We start from the raw sequence: 22,323 nt of genomic DNA on the forward strand, positions 1-22,323 counted from the left end.
CAAAGATGAACCACAGTTATTGACAAAAATAGTTTTCAAGATGATATCTTTTTAAAAGAATAACAGAATCTGCAGCTTTTTCAGTTTTCACACATTTAAAATTGACATCACATTTGATCTGTTACTGTGTATACTGAACAAAAAAGATGACGTAGTTTCATAAAATAGACTGGAAATATTTGTGGTTTCTGTTCCAGTATCTACCCTGTACAATGCAGCAGAAGTGATAACAGAAGTGTGTGAGTACGAGCCAGGAAGTACATTTTGAAAAAAAAGGTGTAAGATTAGTAAAACTGTGGCTGCATGTCAGACCACACTCCTGTCTATCTTTTAGCCACAAGACATTACTGATGCATCGAGGCATATGACTGTACTAACTGTTAACACTGGTACCAAAACAGACACTTCTGTTAAACCTCAAGGTAAATAAATCTACAAGAGTGCAATTTTAAAAATTCTTTAATTTATATCTTTAAAATTAAAAACATCTGAATTGCATTCTACCACCTCCAAAGGCACAGTCATACTTATAGCAGACCAAATTCATAAAACACTGCCACTGAACATCTTTTTTCTCAATTTGTTTTGTACATAAGAAACAATGCACTATAAAAATGACTAAACATTTTTCTTACTGGGTAAACAATGGCCATTCTATATGCTGTAGATCACTGAAAGACTGGAGTGATATGTACTCAGCTGTGGTGGAGTCCATATAAAGGATGATGTGCTGGTTTGAGGCTGGCAATGCTTGTTGAAAACATGAACATTGCAGCTATTTAAAGACATTGTATTCAAAAATCCAAAAATGACATGTTTACGACCACCAATCATGACGAACAGTGTTTAAGAATATGGATGTTTGAAGCAAAACAAAGCCATTGGCAGGAGGGCGGAAACGCAGTGAGATGAAAGCACAGTGGAGGGAGATGAGTGTTGGTGGAGGACTGTGCAGAAAGAGCAATCTCACCTCTCACCACAAAGAGTGGTAGGAGATGTTCGCACAAAATCTGACACCTGCACCCCACCATCAAAAAAACACCTAAGACTTCAAAGAAAGTGAAAAACATTTCAGATAACTCGTCGTAGTTTTAAAGACAATAGTCAATATGTGCAAAGAGGCAGGGCCTTAGCCTGTTCGTGGAAAAGCCATCAGATATGATATAGGATTGATAACTGAACGTACAATCACAAATCAATAATGCACACAAAGGTTGCTTACAATGTGTGACAACACAGCACCATACACTGCACAAGAGGTTCACTTAGTGACAACAAAATTCAAAGTAGTGGATAAATATACAGTAGAATATAAGTATATCAGCGTTCTTACTCAGGCACAGTCCTCCTTAAAACATAAAAGATCATTTAAAACAATGAGATCAAGGATAAAAGCAAACGGGTTTGGCACACACATGGAAAAGCATATTGAAATAAGGCGGGAAAATGATATGTCAATGGAAAATGAGGACACAAAGGAACTTATTGGATGGACAGGAATGAAGCACTTTGAACAAAAAAATATGACACATACAGTACCTCTCTCATGGAACCAGAGGTTCAATAAAAGAGAGAGGATTTTTTGCAGCAACTAATGGGAGCCCCAATTCCACAGCCGTAGCTTTTTTCTTTACAAGTGTGAGTAGCAGCTACGACAGGCACTCCAAGAACACAAGAAGGTTTATTTCTTTACAGGCGAATAAAATTAAACAGGTAATCTAGACACGTCTCCCAAATCAAAACCTGAATGCCTTAAAAAATATCTACAGAGGAAACAGTCAACACTTGGCATGACTCACAATCACACACACACACACACACACACACACACACACACACACACACACACACACACACACACACACACACACACACACACACACACACACACACACACACATTCAGTCAGCCTCCAGAAGTAACAGCAGAGCGGTGTGACCCCCAGTGCTCAAACAGAAAATACACAAACACACACAAAGAAGACAAACCCACCCAAAAATCCCTACCGCCTGCTGTCTCTCACAAATGTCTCTTCCCTTCTGAACGACACAACTTCCCACGGCCGTGAATTATTAGTGAAAACTAAATTCAGCAACCGTTTACTGTTGAAGATCCACTTTGCATCCTCCTCCTGTAGAAGTTACCTTTACACACGCACATACACATCACAGTATTTTAAGACCACTTTGATACGGCAGTGACAGTTTTAGGAGGATCTAGGGGGAGCAGATGTTTCTCAGCAAGGAGACAGCGAGGCTACAGGTTGCAATGCAATGAGAGAGAAAGAAAAAAAACATGCCTGGCTTTAGTTAATTTTTACAGATCAGTACAACTGAGGGTTAAAATGCTCTGTGTTTTTCCATGTGGAAGCCCATTTCCACCAATGTGATGAATGTCATATTAGTCATTATAATGAGAAACCTTCTCAAAATAATGATATACTGTCAAAATAATAACATACTACCTCAAATAATAACATACTATCTCAAAATAATAACATACTACCTCAAATAATAACATACTACCTCAAATAATAACATACTATCTCAAAATAATAACATACTACCTCAAATAATAACATACTACCTCAAATAATAACATACTATCTCTAAATAATAACATACTACCTCAAATAATAACATACTATCTCTAAATAATAACATACTACCTCAAATAATAACATACTATCTCAAATAATAACATACTATCTCAAAATAATAACATACTATCTAATGACAAACTTAAGTCATATATATTATATATATATCACATATAATAAGTCATTATTTTTAGATGCTATCTTGTTATTTTGAGATATGTTATTATTTTTACATACTAAGTCATTATTTTGAGAACTTTTCTCATTATAATAATCATTTTTTTCATCACATTGGCTCTCTGGGTTTTGAAGCCACATCCTATTGCACTGCCAATAATTGTGTATTGAATCGATGGTGCCAACAGGTGGTTGTGCCATCCAGGCAACAGCAGTACTGAATGTTTTGATTGTGTGTGTGCGTAAACAAGTGGGACAGTTACAGTATGCAGCGAGAGTGTGCACGCACATTTACAAGATCTATATACATGTGTCGAGTGTATCAATCAGTGTTCTTTGTACATCTTTGTGTGTGTGCATATTCAATATGATCAACCCACGTCTAGTAGTGTTACTCTGTGGTTAGTCGTCAACTGATCCGGTTGTGAAGAGGACTCTCTGGTCCATTCTGGCCAGCTTGGCAGGCGGCTCCAGTGACTCGTCTCCTAGCACGACCCCGTCCGAGGGAAGGGACAGCTCCTGACTTTCATCATCACTCTCGTCCTCCTCTTCCTCTTCCTCTTCTGGGATGGACATGGGTAAATGAGTGAGTTATAAACAATGCTTGAAACATGACTGTAGTTAGTGGGGCTGTACCGAATAGTTTGATTTCTAAATCAACATTTGAATGTTGCGCAGCTTTTTCCTAAACCTGGCATTTCTAAATATTAGGCTACACTAAAATATTTCTTTTATTATTATGCTATATGTAGAATTTGAAAAAGGGAGGCACACACCAGCATTTACGGGCCGGTCCAGGTGCAATCTAATAGCACCTTAAATCACATTATATAACAACAATAAGAAAAAAAGTTTTTTGGCTCTAACAAAAAATACTTTTTTATTTTTTTTATTTTATTTTTTGGGGTGATAACGTCATTCAAATATGTATATAATATATATAAAATAATGACATTTGGTACAGCCCTACCAAGCCCTAGGCCTAGAGATACGTTAGAAACACAGTGCAGAGTGTAATTACCTTTGTCGGGATCCAGCTGATTTAGCCCACGGCCTAAACTGGCAAACTAATGGCAAGAGGGGAAATGTGTTAGTACTGTAAATATGGATTACATTATTTGGTTCATCTATGTATGTGCGTATGTGCGTATGTGTGCGTATGTGTGCGTGTGTGTGCGTGTGTGTGTGTGTGTGTGTGTGTGTGTGTGTGTGTGTGTGCTTTGGTACCTCTCCCATGACAGCAATGGGGGTCTCTCCTTTAGCCTGGGCCACTCTGTGCTCTATCAGGTAGTACATGTACTCATCATACAGCAGGCGGATCAGGTGAAAGGAACCAAAACTGGCTGCACTCCTCAGGGTCAGGTCCCTGATCACCATGGAACTGAAGAGCAGAGAAGCAGACACATATTCTGTAACTATATCACTTGGTCTTCTTCACCACAAATGGGAAGTATGTCTCAGTGCTTCAGAAGCAGCTCTTCACTGCTCTTTTACAACTAATACTGTGTAACAAAAGTGTGTATCTAATACTCATCATCTGCATCAACAAAGACCCCAAAGTAGAATGAAAATGTCCAAATGTCTCCCATCACACCTGTAAAAGGACCACTTGAGTAGGAAGAGCTTGGCGGCCTTTGGGAAGGCAGGGCTCTGCTGGTAGGGCTTTAGGACCTGGGAGACTACACCATCCAGCCACGCAGCCCACTGCTCCAGAGAGTTCTGCTGCTGGAGGGTCAGCTTGAAGTCCTGCTCCAGCCGCTGAACAACTCGGTCTTCACACCGGCACACCCATGAAGCCTGCTCCTGCAAAGGGTGGACAGGACCGTGCAATGTGTCAGTAAGAGGCAGCCACACCTGGCAAGTCTAATTATTTCTTGACATGTGTGTGTGTGTGTATATATATATATATATATATATATATATATATATATATATATATATATATATAGATTTAATTTGCAAAATGTTGTCTGTTTTTTGTTGTCATTAATTAAAAACAATTAAATTATGTTACCCTAGTTTTTTCCCCCGCTTTTTTGTTATTGTTTGTTTTTCTCCTTAAACTGAGGGGAGGTTCGTTGTATAAGCCTGTGGCCTCTTGGCCTCTCACGTTTTATTATCTGGATTTTTATGTAGTGTATTAAAAAAAGACACTAAATCACTCCCAGGTTCACAGTTCTGTATCTAAGCATGTGTTCTTCTCTCACTGGAGAAATGAGAAAGGGTTTACATTTCATGGGGAGGAAAGTTGCAGAAAACACAGAATGCTTGACGCAGTAACTGAATAACTAACCAGCACATGAAACCTCATCAAACACTAAAACCCAAAGCTACATTAAACCACAAACACTGAAATTCATGTGAGGTGATGCAAATGCTGCAGAGACTAAACCAACCTGGACGTTAGCGAAGTCGACGCGGTTGAGGTCAGAGAGCATCTGGTTGATCTGGGCTGTATTCTGGAGCACAGCGCGGGCTGCCTGGGCGAGGTGGTTCAGACTGGTGTAGCGACGCAGTGTCTGGGCAAATGCATTGGCTGATGTTACCTGAGAGACCACGAGGAGAAAAGGATGAAAGGACATCAAAAATATATTTTACATAACACATACAAATATCTTTACAAATAACCTACACTGTGAAAACACTTGATGATTACACTGCTACCATCACAAATAGTTGTTTGGAATAGGCAATTTTTTACTAATGATTATTTGCATTATTTACCTACCTACCTTATTTTCACGTTACGTTCGCTACTTTAAGTTACATTTAACAATGTCTAAGCTTGCAATCAGTCTCAACAAAAGCAGGATTTTTTAAAGGCTGTTCCTGCAAGCCTAAAAACAACTTGCTCCATGGCTCAGAAAACATGTTCCACCAACTGCAAGCTAATCCAAGGGGAGTGTACCTTGATGCGGACCATTTCCTCCGGGATGTTCATCATGGCATTGGTCAGCCAGCTCTCCAGGCTCTTGGCAAAGTTGCGGATGGCTTGAGTTAAGGCACCTGGGAGCAGCAGGAAAAAAAGGGATAAAAGGCATTTAATTCAGGTCAATTCAGAGTATGTTTTCATTTTCTTACTGAGAATGTATCAGGAGAAAGAATTATCAAACACCTGGTGAACATAGCTAAGCTTTTGCTGGAGAATCAGATTTATTGGCCATGAACATGCATAACCAGATTTGATTCCAATTGACATGGAAGAGAAAGTCCTAGAGGAATGTGCATGTGGAAAATATTCTTGTGGGAGCAGTGCAGCAGGACGAAAGAAAAGATCCTTTCTCATAGGAGTGTTCGAAGCAATTCATTCAAATTCTGACTAAGATTGAAACAGAAAGAAATAAGTGTAAACACCAGTGAGTCATTTTCCACAGCAGAGCGGCAGGCAAGGAAAAACGTTGTGCTCTAGTACTACTACACAGCCAATCCAAATGTTGATCCTTTGTTCTCTCATAGGTTCATTCTAAATAGTTCAAAGAATAGCTCTGTATGGGCATATACTGTAGGTGTGGACACATATGCTGTAATGGCAGCTGTAATTATTTTTGCCAAAAAAAAGAGTAAAATTGAGCAAATTCAGATCTTTTTATATATTAATGTTTTTTCTGTGTGGTCACTTTAGTGGTAAACATATTGTTATATAATATTTTGGTATGTGCATATTGACAGTATGTGGTTTTACTGCTTAATTATACTTCTTGTAGAGTCTTACTGGGGATGGGCCTGAGGACATCAGGGATGAGGATCTCCACCAGGGCCTGGTACAGGCTGTTGTCACAGTCCCGGCTCCAGCGCAGCACCGGATCATACTTGCACAGCAGCACCAGGCAGGACTTAGGGAGGCGCTTCTCTGACTCGTCATGACTGCCAACACACGTGCATGCTAGTTTGAATGATCTGCATTCTGTATAAAATGGTACTGCTACTGCAATAGGAGAATCTTCTTACTTTTGTTTAATTTTTAAATATTTGCCTACAAGGCTTGAGCACTCACACAGCCAACGTGGCATCTCCAGCCTGACTCTGGCTGAACCTCCAGAAGGTCTTCCACAGAGTTTCCACCAGGGTAAACTGCAGGTTGACCATCACATCTAGTATAGCCTGACAGAACACAGAGAGAACATCTTATACATCAGTGACTGATAATAAATGACTGAGCACATACAGATTATCACCAAGATCAATTGCACAGACACAAAGTGAGGACAAAATGTATTATTATCAAAAAGAATTAACTACCTGACTTCTCTTCTCTCATTTAAATCTAGTAACTACAGTACATGCGCCGATGTGGCAGAACTGGTTTCTGATACTATGATTGCACTATATATGCACCTTTTAATGGAACCTCAAACTGCCCTTCAAACCCCATTCCTGGTGGTGGTGGTCTAGTGGGCAAGTGGTTAGGCCTCCAAATAACACACCGGGAAGGTTGTGAGTTCAATACCATAGTGCCACCAATATGAGCACTAAACCCCCGAGTTGCTGCAGGGGGACTGCCCCTGTAGTTAGTTTACTGTAAATCGCTCTGGATAGGAGCGTCTGTTAAATGTAATGTTTCTGTTTTGTTGTTTGTGTTCTTTTGAATGTTTCTTGTCTCAGGTGTCTCAAGAAAAAAGAGATCTTAATCTCAATGAGACTGCCTGATTCAATAAAGATTCAATAAATAAATGGACCTCCATTATATTGGCTGAGTACTTTTGAAGCTAAGTCTAACAACGTGTCTGTTCATTTTTCAGTTAGTATTGTCCTACCCTATGAGTTACAGTGGGTACTTACATTTAGAGTAGTCTTCCACGGTATTACTAACAACTAGATAGAAACAGGAACTCATAAATACTCAATGGGTGCTCGCCGGCTATCTGATGTCCTTTCATTCAGTTACCTCACAGTGCTCTCTGTACAGCAGCTGAAAGCTCTTTATGTGCTCCAGCTCAATTCCCTCTGGCAGAGACTTCCCCTGGAGGTCGATGTCTGGGAACTCTGGGAGAGCTCGAGATGCATCTGGAACACAAGAACACTGGATACTCAAAAGAAAATCACATTCACAATGAGAATGAACTGGAACTGTTGTATTATATATTGTATTAATAATACCAATAATACCATCTTTAACCATGCCTCTCATACCTGTAGGCATTTGTTCACTGTTTACTGAACTCACCTAGGAACTGCTGGTACTGCTGAACCTGGGTGCTGATGTCCACCTGCCCTGATCCCTGCTGCTGTTGCTGCTGCTGGCCTGCTCCTGCTGCGGTGCCATTGGTCATTCCCTCTACTTTATGCACAGGCTTCAACCTGATAGGAACAGGATGATGAATAATAAAGTGAAACGAAGTGGCAACTCTGTCTTATACAGCAGATGTCTGCAACAGTGAGGGGATTTAAAATAACACATATAATGTGCGAGACGGAGGGAAAATAAGAGTCAGTGATACACTGTGCAAATGAAATAGATTCGGATGAATTTTTTTTTATAGATATTTAAGATCAATATTTATAGAGGTGTATTGATGGACAATAGATGTGTTAATGTGTGTATGAATCAAGCGGCAAACTCCAGGTCTGAAAAGTTAAGCCAACGCAGACGTGCCTTAAACTTGCATTCTCTCTAATGGCCAGTAGGGGGCGTCTCCTCTGGTTCCTCTAGTCCAGTTGTATAGAAGTTTATGAGAAAATTATCTGCTATAACTGCTTACTTGATTCATTACCTCAGTAAACATTTTTCTGATAAGTTTATGGTTTCAATTGCTAGTTTCAAGTCAATACAGCATGATGTTAATTTGTAAATGATGGTCCCATATAGAGTGAAATAGACAATAAAGTAGCATAACCTTTAGGGCAGGACTACCTTGTGATTGACAGGTCGCTAACACAGTTTGTATTCACTTCCTGAAAGTTAATTGTAACATTCTGATCGCCTAAAAATGTCTTGTTCGATGTTCTTAGCTCCACCCTCTCGTGCCACTTCTGTTTCCAAAAAGATGGTGACGGCCGAAACAGCAAACTTGAGGCTTCAAAACCGTAGACCACAAACCAATGGGTGACATCACGGTGACCACGTCCACAGTCAATGGCATGGATGTTTACTTTATGTGTTTACCTCTGTTTCTGTGAGAAGGGCTGCTGCCTCATGGCCAGATGCTGCTGGTCTTCCATCAGACGGAGAAGAGAAGAGCCTGCCTTGATCCTCAGCCCATAGTAGTGGTATTTGGAATTACCCCTGTCAGAATAAGATCAAATGAAATGAGCAGATGTGAAAGGAGAGGGTTTATGTTGTCTATATAAACCTGTGGTAACACTTCCAAAGCCACATACTCTACTGTCTCAATACAGACTGAACTGAAAATATATATCTTTAATTTCATAAAAAAACATATTGTATTGTTAAATTAAACCCATATTACCAAACATTTCTCAAAAAGTCAATCTCAATTGCTCACTCTCCCCTCCTTTATGAAGCTCACTCACCCACACACATGCTGTCTGTCTTCAGCACTACCCGCATTTCTTCCTACACTAGGCAAACATTTCGCAATGCTCCAATAAGCTCTATAGATTTTCCATTGTTCTCCTGGAGGAAACTTTGCTTCGGTGTCCACTCATTGAGATCAATATGCATATGGATCATACAGTGTGTATAAAGAGGATGTCTGTGCTGCGGATGTGCATCACTGTGGGAAGGAGATTATGGGAGAAGTGTTGTCTGCTCTCTTTGTGATGTCATGTTGATCTATAACATTTTTATTATACAAAACAATACATTTAAAAAGGGGCTAGTTGCACAAAACACCTTAGTAGTAGAGTTAAGGTTTCCTTAAAGTAACATTGGTTGCACAAAAATGTACTGCTGTAAAATCTCTTTCAATGCAGAAAATGCTTAACTAATTTATCTTTAAAGGAATTCTGTGCAACCCCCTTAAGTAAGACCCTTAGCTAAGAAGAAGGGTGTCAATATATAAAATGTTAAGTCATACAACGAAGCATTGTATGAAAGGGGTTTAGGTGAGTTGTGTGTATGTGCACCCCTATGTGTATATATGGACAATTGGTTATTGGTTGTGTGATGACCCGTCTTACCGTGTGCCCAGGCGTCGGGTGCGGAGCCCCATGAACACAGATCTAATGAGTTTCCCGAAGGAGGCAGCATTAACAGGCTCTAGTTTCTGCTCCTGGCAGTGCAGCAGATAGTGACAGTAGAGGGTGGAACGTGGCAGACTCACTCCTTCAGCTGTCTCATAGTTGTCCAGCAACCACTGTACCTGACACGCAGGCAAAGAAAAAAAAGAAAATAGCTGGTGCAGTTAGCAAAACCAATACATACAAACACACCTCAACATATGTGCAAACAAAAATAGGCACTCTTATTTGCAAAGACGTTATCCCCATTTTTCACTTTAAAATTCAGAACATGCACGCAACATTTTTCTAATCAATGAATTATACAATCACAAACGATTCATATTTGCAGTCTGACGATCATTTGGGAATGAAAAAACAAATACATTTGTTTGCGTGCCGTGGCATACATTTTTGGTATGCAATGAATTAATGACCTGCAATATTGATGGGATGTTTGCCAAACATAGGTTGGTTACTAGTATCATATGGGGTTCAATAGGATGAATTTGGGATGAACAAGATAGTGTTGGGGCAAAAATGCCCCTCGTCACATGCACTGTTATGATATGAAAATAATGAGGCCATGGTTTTGTTTTCTTTCAAGAGGAAACCACAGTTAAAAATACTGTTTTAATACTTTTTATTGTGATCAATAAGCATTGTATCACCCACAGCTAACAGTTCTGGTCCTAATAAGGGCTGTACCGAGTGTCATTTGTTTTACATTCAAAGCTTCTGTGATGTTTTCGAATGAAGCTTCGAATGCGCTGTTAGATTGTTTCTAGACCGTCGTATTACAGGTGCGTGCCTCTCTTTGCGTGCATCAAGCTAAATGCCAACAAATATGTATTGAAGCAGAATATTGCGTTAGATGAAAAAAGTGTTGTGAATTTTGGAAATGATACCTATCTTTTCTCAACAAAGTTTGACTTTCGGACTTTACAACGCTCTGGAGTTATTGGAAATGATTGGGTCACACGAGTCGGAAACAATCCTACGCAGCTGGAATCTGATTCTACAAATAGTACAATACTAATAATATTTGTGTAGCCTAATATTTATTTGCAACTGTGCAGAAATATATTGAATATTGAACAGAATGAATAGACATTATTTTACATTTAAAAGATTTCAAATTAGAATGTCAACGTTATGAATGAAGCTTGGGACTTTTTGGTACAGCCCTAGTCCCAATACAATTCTTCACATTCTTAATTGTGCTTTCCACTGGACTGAAACTATGATGTCATCAGTTTGAGCCACCAAAGGGTTGTGTGGATGAGAACAAAACGAGAAGAAATTCTTGCGCTTGGCGCTTCTGCATACCTTCTTGTCTGCCGACGGCACGCTACTCTCCTCGCCTTCTGTAATACTCACAGTGGCTGGAGAGGCGCGGGCGGTGTGTGAGTAGCTCTGACTGTTGCCAGCTGCCCCTCCGCTGCTGCTGCCCAGCATGTAACCCCCCTGGATCACATAGCTGCCTGCTGCGCCCCCGTTGGTGCCTGCCCCTTCCCCTGCCCCATTGGTGGTGCCACCTGTGGTCACCACCGTGGCCCCTCCACCTGCTGCACTGGTGGGCTGGGCAACAAACATGGACACACCCCCTGTTGTGCCAGCAGTCACAGAGACGGTTAGAGGTGTGCCAGGGGTGGAGGCCTGTGAGACGGAAGTTGGCTGACCTTCATAATACTGGGCAGCTGTGGTCTGGGTGTACAGTGGTGTGTCAGTATAAGGAAAGGCACTCGACCGGCTGGATGAAAGACATGAAAGCACGTGTTAGAAACAAAGTAAACTGGTGGAGAAATTAAACCGTAAAGCCTAGTTTAGACCAAAGATTCGCAACAGGACGGAATCCTTTAGAACTTTGCCAGGAAAAGTTGCAGTGGAGTGAACTGGCCCGTTTCAAGTGGCTGGTGGTGTCGCCGGGACTCAGCTTGTCAAGACTCTCATGCCTGGTTTTAGAATGTGTAACGCTCGTAGTGAAGTCAGCTGGTCAAGTCAGTTACAAACTGTCATCTGGTCGAAATGGCTTTGAACGGAACTGCTCCAGGAAAATAGACAGAAGAACTTGACAAAAAGGGGAGATCTCCCGTCTCAAGATCACTACGTAAATGTGTTGGGTATTACGTTGAAGCACCCATAGACGGCTCCAAATTCTCAAACCTTTCCTTTTTCTTATGTTTTCGCCATTTCATCACTACGAGCAATAGTGTCTGTAGCAAGTATCTCACATCCACTATCTTCATTTATATTTTAAGACACTACAAATTAGATCCAGCTACAGAAAGCCTGAAAAACTATAACGTGAGTTATAACGGAAGTACAGAAAGTTGTTGCAATGGAGTCTTGTCACATTGTTGTAGACTGGCAGGTGTCAGAAGGTTGCAAGTAGTTGCAAGTTTCAACTCGTCTCTTCACAAATCTTTAATCTGAACTGGTCTTAAAAAGGAAAAAGTTCTGTCTGGACATGTGTTAGAAAACGATGGACACAGTTTTATACTGACATGGTGCTGGTGGTGTAGTTGGCCTCTCCTCCTTCAACATACTGCACTTGATTGGCGTACACATGTTGCACTGGCACTGGTGTGAGCTGCTGCTGGACCTAAAGAGTAGGCACACACATACACCCACAAAAACCCAATAAATCTTTGCCCGCCTAGTTAGACAATATCAACTGTATCATCACCTGGGAATCCACTCATCTTTCATGGGCACTTTCTTTTGCAATCATAACTTAAATTCATTTGTTAGCCGCAGACAAATTCTCTGTTCCCTTAACTATACAGCAGCAGTCACCCTTGTGTCCCTGACCTACTTGGAAAGTGGTAGTTGTAGCTTGGTGTCGTGGCTGGTCAGGGCCTGAGCTTGTGACTGCATGGTGGGCTCCTATCTCTTTCTCCGCATTCACAGAGAGCAAGTATAGTGATTCGTAATACTGAAGGAGGTCCGAGGGGAGGTAGAGGGGCGTGCCGCAGCATTCGCTTAAGTAGTCTGCTGATGCCCAGGCCTGGCACTCTGGCTGTCCTATCTCATGCTGCAGCTGGTATTCTTCGAGATTCTTATCCCTGACTAATGCTGTCACCTCGGTGCTAGGAGGAACTGGGAGCCAGCAGAGGCAGGTTCGACCAAAGATGTGATTAGATGACTAATACGTAATGTGAGAAAGTTGGAAGGTTTTGGATGTCACAAGTAATCCCTTTTTGTGATGGAAGCTATAATGACTTGTGTTTTTGCATGTATTCCACCAATGTGCGTTGGTCAGTGACAATACATGTGATTGTCAGACATCATAATTGACCACCAATAATGAACAGTGTTACTGTGTGTGTTTGACTTACCTCCTGGCTGATGTGAACAGGCTGTAGACTGGTGACACTGAGCTGTGTACCTGGCTCAGTCTTGGCTATCTGAGAAGTGGCCTGCACCACGGACCTCTGCAGAGATAAAAATACTATACAGTTTCAAGAGTCAAGAAAACATGAATTTCATGTTGTGTTTGTGTGTGCGTGCATATTTTACCTGTTGAGCCGTCTGAACCTGCTGAACAACCTGTGTGGGAACTCCTGTTTGCACCACAGCTGGAGGGGGGCTAGAGTCCGACACACTGTCACATGAGTGAAGGGAGCCCTCTGAAGGAAAAAGAAAGAATGTAAATACATTCAAAGGTTGGTGACATTATTTTACTTTCATGAAGTTGTTGATATGATACCATTTTTGTAAGTGCACCACTCATCTATTCCATTATTCTTGCAAAGTCTCAAACTTAGTCATTAATATTAGTCATCTGTCCTCAAACTGGAGTCTTGCGTTCTAATTTCAAAGCTTTATTATCTGATGTTTTTCATGATACTTGTAACTGTTTTTAATTCCTTATTATCGTGTAGTTGTGTTGCGCTCAAAGCGCTTTACAACACATGTCAGCATTCACCCATTCACACACATTCATACAGAGTCAGAGGCTACAATACAAGGTGCACATCAGCTCATCAGTAGTGATAGAAATTCACACACATTCACACACTGCCATTGGGGGCAATTTGGGGTTCAGTATCTTGAGCCACTGACCCTCCGACCGGTGGACGACCACTCTACCTCCTGAGCCACAGCCGCCCCAACAACCACAGTGTTTATACATATGAAATGATATCTTAATTTTACAATAACAATCCATACATCCTAACAATTTGAGGTAACGGACTGCCCTTAAGAACATACAGGGTTATTCCATTTGATAAGATCTGACTCAATAAAATAAATGTGTGTATATAAACTAAATAAATATTAAATGTAATAAAAGTTTTTAAACAACTCTACTTTTATGAGGAGTAACCAGTAAAATGTAGATGGATTAGGTGAAGCACTGCTTCTGCCCTAAACTGCCGTGGTTCAGAACTTACCTGTGACTGTAACAACGATGTACTGAGGAGTGCTTTGAGCATTTCCAGACTGTGTGGGGGAGCCCTGGATCTCTGCAGTCACATACTGTGTCTGAGGAGGCTGGGCCTGTGCGGTGGACTGGGCTTGACTACCATCTGCAGGCTTCGGAGTGTTGATGGAGGTGTCTTGGTCAGTGGGAGTAGTTTGGCCTGTGGATGTGACAACAGTTGGTGTGGCCACAGCAGACTGAATCTCAGCCAGAAACTGAGGGCCAGATGCAGGGGTAGAACTGGCGTCAGGATGCCCCGGTGTGATGGTAACAACAGACCCCTGGGGTTGGGCTGCTGGCTGGATCTCACCTACGTAGCCTGAGGTGGCCATTATAAGAGCTGGGAATCACCCTAGGAAAAAGAAACATGTGGTATATATTAGGGATGCTCTGAAAGTTCCAGGATAATTCCTGGAACTGTTCATTTACTATTTTGTTAGAATAGCACAATGTCCTTTGGTCTTTCAAGCTGCTGTATAATCATTCAGAGAGACACAGGGCAGGGGATAGAGATCTAGTCCGAGTTTTGAAGATAAGAGGGATAACATTCCCGACTTTGGAGAGTGGAGCAGGACAAAATGTAACGAATTACAGCTTCTAGTAAAACGTGACATTTGAAATGTTTACCTAGTAGTACAGAGTAATTCATTTATATTTTGGAGTAGGAAGTCCAACTTGTAAAATGACATTGGCAACGCATGAACATGTGATATTTGTTGCAGGATCTGTAAAAAGTGTAAGTGGATAATAGTCAGACATGAGATGCCCCCCCACACTTTATTTTTTAAGTACTACTGTAGCTGACCTGTGGGTGGTGCAGCTGATGTGAAGATGTGGGGGCGGAGCATTGACGGGAACAAGCATTTTAGTGTCTCATTACCTGTCAGTTATGCCAGTTGCACAAGTTGGTAAAATCCCTTACCAAATACTGCAATGCATTCTGCTGTAAATGTGCTTTATGTCAGACACAATTACGAAGAGATTACATGTACACCTCGTCCCTTATTTGTGACGTATATAATATCCTTGATACTAAATTATAAATCTCGTGCCTTTTTTCATCGTTGTTTAATTAACTGAAAACAGATAGCACAGAAGAAAGGTTTGTTATGACTTACTTAAGGGTGCTTAATTCTGATGGTCAATCGGCAAAAAGAAACCCTATCTATAACGTTGCTCAGACAGCATATCAGTGAACAAACAGGTTAAACTGAACTCGGACCTGCCAAGCACCTGCAAAACGCCTTCCTTCGCCACGCCCCTCAGATGGTAAATGTCCGCCACCTGCCTTAAGCTTTCCACTTTCCATAATCAAGAACGATATTTCAGGGGACAGTTATTGTTCCAACTCTGCCCCTGATTCAACACTAACCCATAAACTGTCTATGTAGTTACACTTTTAACTTGACTATCCTGATTTGGTCTCCGTTTGGGAGGATTAACGCCATGTAAACTGGGACTTGGTTTTGTGCCGGGCTGCTGAAAAAACATAACGTCTCAAACCGCCACAGAATGCACGTAAATAAAAACAAGTGACCGTTACTGATAACTCGTTCCGTTAACTGTAAGCAGTAGCGAGCACAAGCCTGTCGTGACAGCACTGATGCTAGCTATCTAGCAAGACAACACGGGCAGCAAGCTAACTGGTCTCTACAACAACCGCCATTTTGTACCTTTTGCATTTGACATCGCCATAACAACGGCCTGCTTGAGTATGCATCTGTGGCTGCGTCGTCATGGCAGGCACAATTCAGTGTCACTCGAATGAGTAGCGGGCAGAAACTACCCCATTCAAGAAACAGACTCGCCTGATTATCAATACGACGTCTAGCTTGCAGGCTAACTTCAGCTAACACTAGGAGGCAGTTGCCTGTTATGGCTACTGAAACAACAAGGGAAAGCAATAGCACAATTCAGTTGAAGCATTATTGGACATAAAATATTTCCTATATGTAAAGAGCTTCACCTCTGTATCCACGTGTGTATTTCCCACCGGTGAAATGTCTTCTTTTATTTTTATGGCGGATTCAGTTGTTGTTGTTGTTGATTCTCGTTGCTGGGTTCTTGTCGCCAGGGCTACCGTGGCTATGGCGCTTCGTCCTCACCAGGGCAACTGTTGCTACCCACCCGCTCCCTTCCCTCCCCCTTCGTCGCTCTGATTGGCTGAGTGCTACCAAATTGTCTTAAAGTCACAGGAGCAGCACATTTACTACAAAGCCTTCTACGCCCATTTGTGGAACACCCCTGTCCATCATATATCATTTTTTACGACTAAGGCGGCTGCTATGTCAATAAAAGTAACAGGTTTGTCTTAGTGCTTGTCAAAATCCTGCAGTTAGTGATTTAATAGTGTCATAGTAACTATCAAATCTAAAACGGAGTGTCTATAGCCAATATCATTACTACTTGCACTACCCATTTGTCTTTGGTGATGTTACATCTGTCTGGTAGCCTACATCTGGATATGTGGAAACCAAGCTCATTCAGTGAATGCTCTCAGAGTCTAGCAGTTTGGCTTATCTGACAAATAATGAACAGAGAAGTTTTCCCTTTTATGCCGTAGATTTCTTTTGCAAATGTTGTTTCCTGTCAACACTTTTGAATAACATTGTATGATAAAACACAATGCATTTGAGTACACATATTTCTGTTGTAACATAACTGATATAAAACGTGTGAACAGCCCAGTTAGTAGATATTGCTAGCCTCAAAAAGCCAGTTGGAAATGTTCCTACCTGTGGTCATTTTTTATAGTTATGCAGCAGCCATGCAACTAAACATATACATAGAAATACCTGCTGTGTACTGAAACACAAGTTATTTTAAAATAATTTCAAAATTCCCTTTTAAATCAAATTAAACAGGATGTATGACCCTATTATAAAAATGTATCTACACTGTAACATAAAACATAAAAGTGTGGGCCATTTCATATTGCTCCCATGGCCTCCATAGGTCACTTCTGTGACACTGTGGTAATGAATATCAGGGTGCCATTTTGTTTGCTTGCTATCGTCACATTAATTACAAATTCAACATCCGCATTATAATTTACTAAACGAGCGACCTTTAGCTATGTGGATACACAGATAAAAATGTGTTTTATTTTTGTCTGACTCATAATAAGAATTCTATGTTATCTGCCTTTGAAAATGTCACTGGTCCTGTCTCAGTCCTCCCAATTCACCTTTTGGCAAAGAGATGATGAGAGAATAATCAATTTTCAAGAGAAAGGAAAAAATATACATACTGAAGTCACGCAGAGTCTTGTGTGGATTAAAAAATGACAAACCTGATATAAATAATGTGTAAATAATTGTGATATCAGTCACAATGGCCGAAATATATCCCTGTAGTGGTGTCAGTGAATGTTAAATCTTATCAGGGGAATTCATGGAAAATGGCTTGAAAGGTTAATTTCATGTGTTTAGGCAATGTCAGCATATGTTTTTTTTCCTTTACAACGCAACTCTTATTTTCAGACTTAAGATGTTGCTATAACCAGGGGTCTTCAATGTTTTTCAAGCCAAGGACCCCCAAACTGATGGAGAGATGGAGCAGGGACCCCTCAACTATATATATTGTATAAAATTGTGTTTTATATTAAACTGGGCCTAGTGCCTGTTTATAAACATAGCTACCCTGTTATTGTGCATTCAATACTAAGCTATTCAATTAATACACAGGCTCATATATTCATGTTTTTGTATATAATATGTTGGATTCATGTTAATGTTTATTTAAATACATTTAAATTTGTGGGAAAATAAAATTAAAAAAACACAACAACAATCTATGGTAGTCCTTTCTGTTGGAGAGAAGAGACCATGATAGTGGTTAAGCAATTTATAGCACTACAATATATCAAATAAATTGATATATCTGCAAATGCCCTGCCCTATGAAACACGCATGGAGACAGAGTTGTAATTGGTCAGTTTAAAAATGTTTTATGTCCCATAGACTCATACTTTTGTCCTTTGGTTGACATTATTTTTGTATGTTCTTCATATACACTACATGACCCACGATTGTGGAATTGTTTTCATATTAAATGTAAGTGAAGTTATAATAGTGAGGTACATTTAAAGGTGACACAAATGCTTGTCATGCTGAAACACAATTATATCATCAGGGCCTCTGACATGTTCATTAATTATGCCACCTTTGGTCCGCTTTTTGTCTCCATAAAGGTCTCTGATTGTATCTCTTTTTCAAATGTGTTCTTCTTCCGGAAGAGGCCTACATGCGCAGTATGCATGTTTCCCATGCAGGGCTTCAAACCCCTTTATAAACCACGCCTGGGTCAGCTAGAAAGTCATAGCTCTTGCCAACAGGGAGACAGAAATCTAAGTGCTGCTCAAAGCTAAAACACTCCTGGTATTTTGACCATTTCTATTTTGCTTTTTTTCCTTGGGGTACTATGTGGAAAGTGGTTGTACTGGCTGTGTGTCTGCTGGTGACTGGGGTTCAGCCCATTGATGTCCCAACATATGGGGTGAAGCTATGTGGCCGTGAGTTCATCCGGGCAGTTATCTTCACCTGCGGAGGCTCACGATGGAGACGATCACTCAGGAGTTTAGGTGAGTGGCCAAGGGTGCTACATCCATTACTGACCTTGTGATGTCTTTTACCTACAATCACTGCTTGGGTTATAATCTGGTGGCTATGTAAGTGATTTATTCTGACTAAAACATGCATTAGTTGTATGTTTTAGTCACCAGATTAAATCAGATTAAAACAAATATTTTCTCAAATTTTATTTTAGGATTTCTGTTGATTTCTGTGAATTAATTGTATGTCAATGATGAAACTTCTGTCTTTACCTTCTATTGCTCATTTGCGAATGTGTGTCATTGTGCAGGATAATGATGTTATTCCAAGTGCAGATAGACAGAAAATACTACTAATTAAATTTGTATTCAATGATAATGTTTTTTTGGTATAGTTGGCTTAGTCAATGTTTACAGTATGCTAGAATCAGAGATATAAAAAATTAATCCAAAACAAAAGTAAAAAAAATCCACAAATGTTTATTTCAGCGTTTGACCCTGAAAGGGCTTTATTTTATGCTACATCCTATTGGTTTGCATTTTCGTCAGAAAAAGCATGAGTGTTCTCTGATTCGTCATTATACTTCTGCAGATGTTTCAGAGGACCCATTCAGCTCCCATCAGGAGGAGTACTCGGAGGGCTTGAGTCACAATCCTGCGCTGGAGAGTTTCCTCCAAAGGAACAGAGATCTAAGCTTCACAACTACAGACAGCAACAAGGGAGTGTTTAGCAGGCCGGCCCGTTCTTTCATCAGTGAGGAAATCCTGGAAGCCCTACGCAAGGCTGACCGCAAGGCCGGGACGTGGTGGTGGGCCTGTCCAACGCCTGCTGCAAGTGGGGCTGCAGCAAGAGCGAGATCAGCTCCCTTTGTTGAGTCAACCTTCGCCATCTGAGTGAATACACTGGCAGCCGTATACATAAGTACACAAACAGACTCATGAATATACACACACACTTCTTTTTTACCATTTCTCATGAATTGTATGTCATTTTATATCCAGTTAAACCATTATGAATTGTTCAAATTGTTTTTAGTTTGATGTGTATGAAAAGGGCTGTCAAGTCTGCAAAATGTTTGTATTTTTCTGTTGTAATGTAACATTTTTCTGTTTCAAAATACTTTGTAATGAACAGCTTTAATTATTCAATCTTGAACCAAGTTGTTTTGTCCTTCTCCACCATTATCACACAAACTGTACTAAACATATTTTTCTTCTGAGAATTCAAGGGAATTAAATGCTTTGTTAAGATCGTTTGACGACGACTGCATACAAAGTCACTAATGCCTAATCATGTTTGCAAATTAGAAGTAGATTGTTGGTATTTTGCATTTGTTGCTTTGCACACAGCGCGCTACATGGGTTCATCCATAATAAAAAATCTGTTAAAGAAAACATTTATTTGCCTTTTTAAATACATGTTGAAATAATCTTTCCAAAATTATCAAGGGTTACAATTGTTTAATTTCACCTGAAATAGGTTGTCCTGGCATATTTTGCTTTTGGTTCATCATACTTCCATACAAACCTACTTTGAGGCATTTTTGGTAATGGAAGAAGTAGCAAGATCCGGTAAACAAACTGCTTAAAATGTATATTTGAAACATGACAAGGGGTCCCAACTAGACATTTTTTGTAAGGAGTCACTAGCCAGAAAGTTGGTATTTCATGAATGTAAAACCTTAATATGAAAAGTAACTACAGTTGTAAAATAACTGGAGAAGAGAAGAAATCCTAAGTTTTTTAGTACAGGATATAAATCCTCCCCACCAGACTCTCCAACAACTGTCAGAATCAGAAACACTTTATTGATCCCCAGGGGAAATTGGGTTATTCTAGTTGCTCCCATTCTAGAATATAAATATATATAAACATAGAGAAATTATAAGAAAAATGGAAATAAGAAATAAGTAGGCCTATGTAAACATATGGGCACTATACTCCAGTATATTACAACAATGTAAATATTAATAATGCTGAACAATGGGTCCATGATTAAGTGTGTTATGATGCATGAATAGTATAAATACGATGCAGTATTAAGGACAGAGTAAACCAGAGTATTGCACATTTGCATTATTGCACAAAATGATTGTTCTTTTAAGTCAGTATTGCACAGTTGAGATATAAAGAAATAAGTTTGGGGGTTATAGCTGCTGACAGGGGTGAAAAAGTCCTACTGTCTCAGAGTCTCTGACACTGAGAGAGGAGTTGAAAGGTTTCATGGCTGCAGGCAGGTGGAATGATTCATCCACTGAATAAAGCCTGGGTGGGAGACATTGTCCAAGATAACATGTAGCTTGGACAGCAACAAACACACAAAATATTCTTTGTTGACCAGAATGTATCCCCTAAGTCAGGGGTCGGGAACCTTTTTGGCTGGGAGAGCCATAAAAGCTAAATTTTTTATGTATTTCCTTGAGAGCCATATATAAAAATATATAAATTTGAATGCAACTTTATGCGTGCATTTTTTTAAGAATAACACGTCTCCGATTACTAATAGCAGTATCAGTGTTGCATTGAACAGGTGCTCTTTTATTAAATAAACTAAACGCTTACGTTATTTATCTCATTTATGTGCACGTTTCAGTGTTTACACGGGTGTCAAACTCAAGGCAATTATATCCGGCCCGCGAGAAAATATCATATGTCTGTCATAACTGGCCCGCCAGTTTTGGTAATTAAATCAATGCATGGCACAACCACGGGAAAAGACATTTGAGGAAGTATCTAAATGTGTGAATGAAATGAAAGTTTTTGGAAAGCAAAGGGAAACACACCACAGATCTCTGGGACGATGTGAGCTGGCCTGTTTGTGCGACATAACGAAGCATCTCACTGTTAAACCTGCAGCTTCAGGGCCGTGTGATCACGGACATGTTTGATGCAGTGAGAGCTTTATAAGCCAAGCTGCCTGTGGGAGACTCTGATGCAGAAGGAAACTTTGGTCACTGCGTGTTTCCAAACACTGACAAACATCTCCACCGCTGTGTTCCCGACAGCATTCTGCTCATAAACTGAGCGCATTTGCCGACTTTGCAGCTCAGAAATTTAAATTGAACTGCTCAACAATCCGTTTGCAGTTGACTTAAATATGTTCCATATCTTTTTGCACTTTATCCAATATGTGTATCCTGTTCAATAAATGTGGACCGTGTTTGGCCCTCCCTGTGATTGAGTTTGACACCCCCAGTCTACTGCTTGCTTTGTGCAGTTTCTCCTCTGCTCGGTTTCGCGAAGGGCGGGGCTCTGCCCCCTACGCACACACGTGTGAACTCACCTTCACCTGCAGCCAGAGACGGAGCCGAGGAAAGGAGAGGGGAGAACTAAAAACAAATCCGCTGCTAAATGTTTTTACTTTAAAATGACACAATATAATTATTTATTACTTGTTAATCATGTTAAAAAATGTTAAACGAGCCATATTGCATTATCGAAAGAGCC

General features: G+C 40.4%; 1 protein-coding gene and 1 pseudogene across 6 annotated transcripts; one reads left to right on the top strand and one right to left on the bottom strand.

Moving 5' to 3' along the window:
• Positions 1-29: 29 nt before the first annotated feature.
• On the bottom strand, positions 30-16,423 carry rfx1a (regulatory factor X, 1a (influences HLA class II expression)). 6 transcript variants are annotated; one of them, XM_029438653.1, is made up of 19 exons: positions 16,291-16,423; positions 14,296-14,676; positions 13,418-13,527; positions 13,237-13,332; positions 12,403-12,500; positions 11,225-11,648; positions 9,857-10,071; positions 8,880-8,999; positions 7,941-8,074; positions 7,662-7,780; positions 6,771-6,877; positions 6,489-6,640; positions 5,685-5,782; positions 5,173-5,322; positions 4,371-4,579; positions 4,004-4,157; positions 3,798-3,843; positions 3,157-3,339; positions 30-2,256 (listed from the first exon to the last, which is right to left on the bottom strand). In XM_029438653.1, exons 2-18 carry the CDS (start codon positions 14,654-14,656, stop codon positions 3,179-3,181), a joined length of 2,754 nt encoding a protein of 917 aa, XP_029294513.1. In that variant the 5' UTR covers positions 14,657-14,676; positions 16,291-16,423; the 3' UTR covers positions 30-2,256; positions 3,157-3,178. The 6 variants fall into 6 exon arrangements, with proteins under 6 accessions (XP_029294513.1, XP_029294515.1, XP_029294514.1 ...); XM_029438655.1 differs by having other exon boundaries at positions 30-3,339; positions 9,857-10,032; XM_029438654.1 differs by having other exon boundaries at positions 30-3,339; positions 9,857-10,038.
• A 1,674-nt stretch (positions 16,424-18,097) lies between these two features.
• On the top strand, positions 18,098-20,234 carry LOC115012834 (relaxin-3-like; annotated as a pseudogene).
• The last annotated feature ends 2,089 nt before the right edge of the window (positions 20,235-22,323 follow it).

This window comes from Cottoperca gobio, chromosome 8 (genome assembly GCF_900634415.1).
Source record: "Cottoperca gobio chromosome 8, fCotGob3.1, whole genome shotgun sequence".
NCBI lineage: Eukaryota > Metazoa > Chordata > Actinopteri > Perciformes > Bovichtidae > Cottoperca > Cottoperca gobio.